The 7,122-nt window shown below is 48.9% G+C and overlaps 1 protein-coding gene across 2 annotated transcripts; it reads left to right on the forward strand.

The window, feature by feature from the left end:
* The first annotated feature begins 910 nt into the window (after positions 1 to 910).
* On the forward strand, positions 911 to 4,760 carry LOC124670090 (G-type lectin S-receptor-like serine/threonine-protein kinase B120). Of its 2 annotated transcripts, XM_047206598.1 has the most exons (8): positions 1,159 to 1,259; positions 1,387 to 2,325; positions 2,748 to 2,870; positions 2,972 to 3,153; positions 3,253 to 3,463; positions 3,581 to 3,818; positions 3,914 to 4,067; positions 4,173 to 4,760. In XM_047206598.1, the coding sequence occupies exons 2-8, from the start codon at positions 1,752 to 1,754 to the stop codon at positions 4,473 to 4,475; spliced, it is 1,785 nt and encodes a 594-aa protein (XP_047062554.1). In that variant the 5' UTR covers positions 1,159 to 1,259; positions 1,387 to 1,751; the 3' UTR covers positions 4,476 to 4,760. The 2 variants fall into 2 exon arrangements, with proteins under 2 accessions (XP_047062553.1, XP_047062554.1); XM_047206597.1 differs by having other exon boundaries at positions 911 to 2,325.
* Positions 4,761 to 7,122: the final 2,362 nt, after the last annotated feature.

A 7,122-nucleotide genomic window follows, 5' to 3' on the forward strand; every position in this document is an offset into this window, starting at 1 on the left:
CTGCGGGCCTAGCCAAATACCAGAGGCCTCTTCCCTGGACGATTGTTATAGGCAGCAAGGCCTCCAGCCCACAAAAAACTAGAGGCCATTTCCGTTTGCCAAAGATGATCCCCACCGCCGCCGCCCGCTCGCCGCAGTACCCGCTTCCGCCGCCGGTTCACTAATCATGCCACCGTCGCTGTATGGCTGTATGCCTCTCCGGCGCCTCGTATTCGTTCCACTTCCCTCCTGTCCTAGGATGCCGTAGCAAATGGCCGGCGTCCCGTCGCGCCGTCGCGGCCATCCTCAGCTAGTTCCGCCTCACCGGCCGCCTCCAGCTCGCCGTCGGCGTTCGTCCCATGCTCCAGATTGTTTTCGCCACTACCCCCATCGGAGCCCCCCCTGACGGTAACCCGTTCCTTACAGTATATTCCTTTTGTCTACTTGTGTACTCTCTCCGTCCCAATATGTAAGACGTCTAAGCATTAGTCAAAAGTTAAATTTTATGAACTTTAATTAAATATTTAGGAAAAAATATTTACATCTACAAAATCGAATTGACATATTAATAAAATTTACTTTATGGTGAATCTATTAATGCTAATTTAGTATTGTAAATGTTCATATTTTTGTGTATAAACTTAGTTAATTTTTGAAAACGTTGACTTTTATCTAATCCTTAGACGCCTTACATTTTAGAACGGAGGGAGTATTTGTCAAATGTCAACCCATGCTTTCAGCGAGTTGGCAAGGATGCTGAAATGGATATATTCCTTCTGCCGAAAATAGTCTGGATGTTTCTGCACCTTACACAAGGTCCAAACTCCCAACTAGCATGGCACATTTACACCCATGACGACGCCGGTCATCCAAGGTTGTCCGACGACTCGGGAGAGCTCAGTTCTTCGCTGTATTTAATGCAGTCAACACAGACACGGACCAGCGGAGAGTAGCAGCAGTCTCCTGTCGTCAGCCTGAAATTATGTCTGGCCTACTGGACATGCTGTGTGTTAGAATAAAAGTGGGAGCTGTGTGTTTCGGCTCCAACCAAAACATCCAAAGCATTTTCATACCATTCTTCACAAGCATATCTGCAGGAAAGCTAGATTAGCATGACTCCACTCCCCTTTCTGATCCTCCTGCTATCGATTTGTTTCTGCAAATCCGATGACCGCCTAACACCTGCAAAGCCACTCTTACCTGGCGACAAGCTCGTCTCCAACGGCGGCGTCTTTGCTCTTGGTTTCTTCTCCCTCGACAACTCCACTGCAAACCCATATGTAGGCATATGGTACCATAACATCGCGGAGCGGACATATGTGTGGGTCGCCAACCGCGACAACCCCATCGGCAACGGTTTGTCTGGGAACTTGGTTCTGACCAATACCCCTGGCCTTGTCTTGTCAGATTCCAAAGGCCGTATACTTTGGACAACGGCAAACAACGTCACCAACGGGTCTGATGGAGCCGTGGCGCTGCTGCTCGACACAGGGAACTTTATTGTCCAGTCACCGAACTTCACACAGATATGGCAAAGCTTTGACCAACCGACCGACACCCTCCTCCCCGGTTGCAAGTTGTGGGCGAACTACAAGACCCACACCACAGTTCGTATTGTTGCTTGGAAAGGTTCTGAAGACCCGTCCTCAGGGAAATTCTCCCTCACTGGTGACCCTAGCACGGGCTTCCAGATCCTTGTGTGGCGTGAGACAAGCCTGTACTGGCGCAATGGGCTATGGAACGGCGCGACAGCCTCAGACAAGAACGGATACATGTGGTCCGAGGTCGTCGATGATGGGGAGGTTATCTACACAACGTACAACATGGACAACAACACCCGGAGATCACACATGAAGCTGGACTACACGGGCGACTTGTTGCTTAGGATTTGGATTAATCAGTCATGGCTGGTTTTGTTCCGGCTCCCAGGAGATGGCTGCCGCCATTACGGCTCATGTGGGCCGTTTGGTTACTGCGACAGCACGACGTCCACCCTGAAATGCAGATGCCTTGACGGGTTTGAGCCGGCGGATGGCTTCAGTGCCAACTTCTCCAGAGGATGCGTGAGAAAGGAGGCGCTGAGATGCCATGGCGACCAATTCTTGACCTTACCAGGGATGAGGGTGCCTGACAAGTTTGTTTATGTGAGGAACAGAAGCTTTAAGGAGTGCACTGCTGAGTGTGATCGCAACTGCTCCTGCACCGCATATGCTTATTTGAACTTGAGCACTATCCTCGCGACGGGTGGCCCATCAAGATGCTTGGTCTGGACAGGGGAGCTTGTTGACTTAGAGAAGACTGGCCCAATTGGTGCCAGTGTGTACCTTCGGCTTGCTGGCTCTCCTGGTACGTACGGTTCATGTCTTCTTTTGTTCTTCTGACCTGCTGTGACATTTGTGCCTTAAAATTTATATCGTGTCACCTCTCTCAGTGGATCTTGATAGGAATAGTTACACGTGAAACCACAAGCACCAGCCTGTGCTATCAGGGATATATAATCATTATTATTAAACTAGCTCATCAATTGGCATTTCTTCCAGAATCGTCTCTGTGTGCTACTTGTTCAGCTCACACCTATGTAACTACTTTTAGTGTCAACAAATATTTTTGTTTGGAAAAAAAATAATCTATATTTGAGATGCATTTGTAGTATCTGGTTTGGTATTATATGCAAGTACATCGATATATTTAACTCATTGAGAAGGGGGTATATGCATACTCTCACAAGCTCTGCTTGAATCTTGATAAAGCACCCCTTTTCTCCACAGGACACAGTTCTACAGTAAACCACAAGAGCAGTATCGGTGTGGTATTAAAGATTGTACTCTCGGTTATATCATTCCTACTGATACTCACATGCATATATCTTCTGCTCATATGCAAGCCAAAAGGTAGAACAAGGGATGTCAGCCCGTATTATACTATTATGATGTTCATCTAATAGTGCTGACTGCTGAGTGATGATGCTACTGATAATCTGATATATTTGTAGGGACACAAGTAAATAAGGAAACCCTGATAAGATCGGTCCTTGGACACTTGAGCACTTCGCAAGAAGTTTGGGATCAAAATTTGGAATTCCGATCTATTAGGCTCGAAGACATCGCCACTGCAACAAACAATTTCCATGACACAAACATACTTGGAAAAGGAGGTTTTGGAAAAGTCTATAAGGTTGTATAAAACTTTGACCTTGCCAATTAATTACAACACTTGAAAATCTATATAATTTCCTCCTGGTTAACTTGTTTCAGTAATGATTATATGACACAGGGAACACTGGAAACCGGAAAGGAAGTTGCTGTTAAAAGGCTTAGCCATGGTTCTGAGCAAGGCATAGAGCATTTTAGAAATGAAGTGGTTCTTATAGCCAAGTTGCAGCACAAGAATCTAGTTAGACTTCTTGGATGCTGTATTCATGAGGATGAGAAGCTACTTATTTATGAATACTTGCCTAACAAAAGCCTAGACAAGTTTATTTTTGGTATGTTCTATTCACATACTTTAGAAAGTAATCTTGAATTGACAAAACAAACTTGATCGACTGAACAGCTTACTAGATGCCCTGCACACATGTATGTGCACATCCTCTTCTTGGCAGATTTTGCAAGCAAGTCTATTCTTGATTGGCCAAGAAGGTTCAACATAATCAAAGGGGTAGCTAGAGGACTTCTATATCTCCACCAAGATTCGAGAACGACGATAATCCATAGGGACCTCAAACCGAGCAACATCCTGCTAGATGCAGAGATGACCCCGAAAATATCAGATTTTGGCATGGCAAGGATCTTTGGAGGCAACGAGCAACAAGAAAGTACCAAACGAGTTGTTGGGACGTAGTAAGTATCTATTGCACTAGCTTTTGATCTCGAAATTTTAATTTTGTGCCTGAAATAACTAAACTACACACTTGCTTGTGAAATAATCCAAACAGCGGGTACATGTCGCCTGAGTATGCGATGGAGGGTATTTTTTCCGTGAAGTCCGACACCTACAGCTTTGGTATTTTGGTACTGGAGATTGTGAGTGGATTAAAGATCAGCTCACCACATCATCTTGTGATGGACTTCCTAAACCTCATATCCTGTGTAAGTGTCACTTACCGTATGTGAAATCTTTCAGATTCTGGACACTCAAACAGTAATAACATAGTACAGCAAATATAAATTCTGAATTTTGATGGGATATTGCAGGCATGGAACTTGTGGGCAGATGGAAAAACAAAGTATTTCGTGGATGCATCTATTTCGGGGAGCTATTCGCTTGATGAAGTGTCGAAGTGCATCCATGTTGGGCTCCTGTGTGTGCAGGACAGCTCCAGTGCTAGGCCGCTCATGTCGTCGGTCGTGTCCATGCTGGACAGTGAAGCCATGCCACACGCGATTCCAAAGCAACCTATGTATTTTGCACAGATAAATCCCGAAACCAAGGATGCGAGAGAAGTCTTGGAAAAGTCAGTCAATGGCGCGAGCATTACGGCGATAGAAGGGCGCTAGCCGGTGGTGTCCTTTTTTCAGTATCCATAAAAAAAAGGCTTACGAGCTGTTGCCCATGCAAATTCGAAGTTCTTAGGATGAGAAAACAAGTGCAGTCTTGCCCGACTTGCGCATGTCCGACTGATGGTGGACATGTAATTTTATTGGTTCGGTTCTTGATCTGCAAATCCACAGAAACCAGGAGGAATGTTGAATGATCAACTGAGACGACCTGTGGTCCTGTGTCATTTGTAGCTTTGGAACTTTCTGATAATTGTATTCAGTGTATCCCCGTTTTTCTATGCATTTCAAGCAAGTGGCAGGACCGCTGGAGCTGGCAGCGAGCTCCTACACACACCAATATTCTGGTTGAAAATTAAAGTATAGCGCCAACCTGCTAGTCATTATCTTTTTTTTTTGAAACGGAGGCAAAAGCTTGCCTCATCCATTAATTAAGAAGAAGTTGTCCAGTTTTTAGGAGAAAACCGGACGAAAACCTACAATAACCGGGCCAAAACCACACAAGCAACACACCCACATAGACCACAAAGCGACAGTAGCTAACACTTGAACACGCCACTCCAACGCCGTGCCAAAACATACAACTCTTACAAACGCAAACTCTCGACCCATCGATCACAACACCGCAAAGAAAACACCAAGTGAAAAACGACGGCCCAAACGACGGCCCAAAAGGACAACCTGAGAAGGTAGAAACCAACCATCAAGCAACGGTAGACTCCATCATTGTGACGCCACTCTTCTTTCTCTTGTTTCTTAGATACTCTTTCACCTTCTGAATCTTGCCACTTGAAGTTTTCTCCGCCAGGAGGCAAGCAATCTCCTTGCTAGAGCCAGGGATAGCCGCTTCCAAACCAGCAACTAAGTCACAAAGCTCTCTAGAGATGGCCTCAGAATTCAGGGCCAATGCACTTGTCTCGTCGACCTTGTCGCCAAGGTGGCTAGGCTCCATAGAAGGTGATGCGGAAGTCACCATCGAGGTCCCAAGCGAGACCACCTGCACATGCGCCATTAACAGAGGAGGAGAGGGCTCCCTAGACAACTCTTGTAGCTCGGGCATGATCTTCACCACCGGAACTATGATCTCATCGATGTCCTCGCACTCATAGGCAACTGGCACATCTGACTCAGGCGAGGGAGCGACGGCAGCGTCGACAATATCACTCTTCTCAAAGCCAAATGTCTGGCACGGCGAAGAAGTCGTGATCAAGATCTTGCGCGAGTCGGACCTCACTACATTGACAGAACGAGCCATATCCACACCACCACTAAGCTCGAGGAGCTCAGGCACCCCAGAAGAATCCCCACACAACTCATGTGGCTCTAGCGTGATCTCAACCACCGATGACTTTGGCTCAGCGAAGCCAAACGGAATCGAAGCCTGCACGGTGGCAACATCCTGCCCACCAGTAGAACACGCCTCCGTCGGCTCCAAAGAAACATCAACGCGTGCCAACAAGAGCTTGAGACTTGCCACCTCTTCACGAAGGGGGCGAGACACCTCCTCGACGCGGATAGCAACCTACTGAGCGAGCTCCATGCGCATCAAGGCTAACTCACATTGAAGGCGAGAGTCGAAACTGGCGTTGACATTGAACTTCTCGCAACACCTTGGAGAGGGCCTTGGCAGCGATGTTGGAGGCGACGACGAGCGAACGACCTCAGCCCAATTCCGGGATGCCGAGGGACGACGAGGCTGTGCAGACGGAGAGCGGCTCCGCTGCCAAGGGGTAGGTGCGGCTGGAGAACGAGCACGAGCAGCCGGAGAACGAGAACGAGTGGCAGGAAAGCGTGCACGGCATAATCGCTCCCGGTGACCAGGTCGACGACAACGGATGCATCTGAAGGGCTCACGGCATGTGCTGACCTGATGGTCATGCTCGAGGCACCGAAAGCATCTCCCACAAGCCCAACGCTTGAAGGCCAGACTACGCTCATGGCCTTCCTTCCGAAGACAAGATGATGGCTCGCGGCCGGGGCGACCGCCTCGACCCACTTGAATCCAGTCATCCTCGTCTCCAAGAGTACCAACATGAGCAAAGAGAGGCTCCGCTGGCGCCTCCTCATCATGGCGCACATTAGCGGTGTTGTGAATCGAGCCGGTAACAACGCCTTTGGAGGATGCCGACGATGACCGCGGAGCCAACTCCTGGTCGTCCTCTTCCTCGTCGGAGTCCACAGAAGCAACCCAAAGCAAGCCTTGGGCCGACAAAGCATCACTGGCATGAAGGGGCACTTCGGTAGGAGCCCCCGAGGCAATCGACAACAGCGACAAGGATCCGAGCTCCTCGACCAACAAGGCAGGGTCGTAGAGCAGTCCGTCAGGAGGACGAGAACCGGTTGGAGGAGCGGCCGCCTTCACAAACCGATGGCGGTGGCGAGGGTGAGGCGAGTGCACAGGTGACGCGGGGACTTCCTCTGGCAGGAGGAAGGAGGCCGTCGATGCAGCTGACTGAGGGTGAGAGCACGTCATCGAAGGCGCCTCTTCAAGACCCTCTGGGTTGGAGATATCTTCGCAGCAATCGGAGGCCAGACTGGAGGCCGCAAAGGCACCCGTCTCGGTCAGCTGGACGATGGAGCAGGGAGGAGGTCTGGTCGCCGTCAATGGCCTATGGGGGCGGCGAGGACGAGCCAAACGCCCCCCAAC

This window comes from Lolium rigidum, chromosome 7 (genome assembly GCF_022539505.1).
Source record: "Lolium rigidum isolate FL_2022 chromosome 7, APGP_CSIRO_Lrig_0.1, whole genome shotgun sequence".
Taxonomy (NCBI): domain Eukaryota; kingdom Viridiplantae; phylum Streptophyta; class Magnoliopsida; order Poales; family Poaceae; genus Lolium; species Lolium rigidum.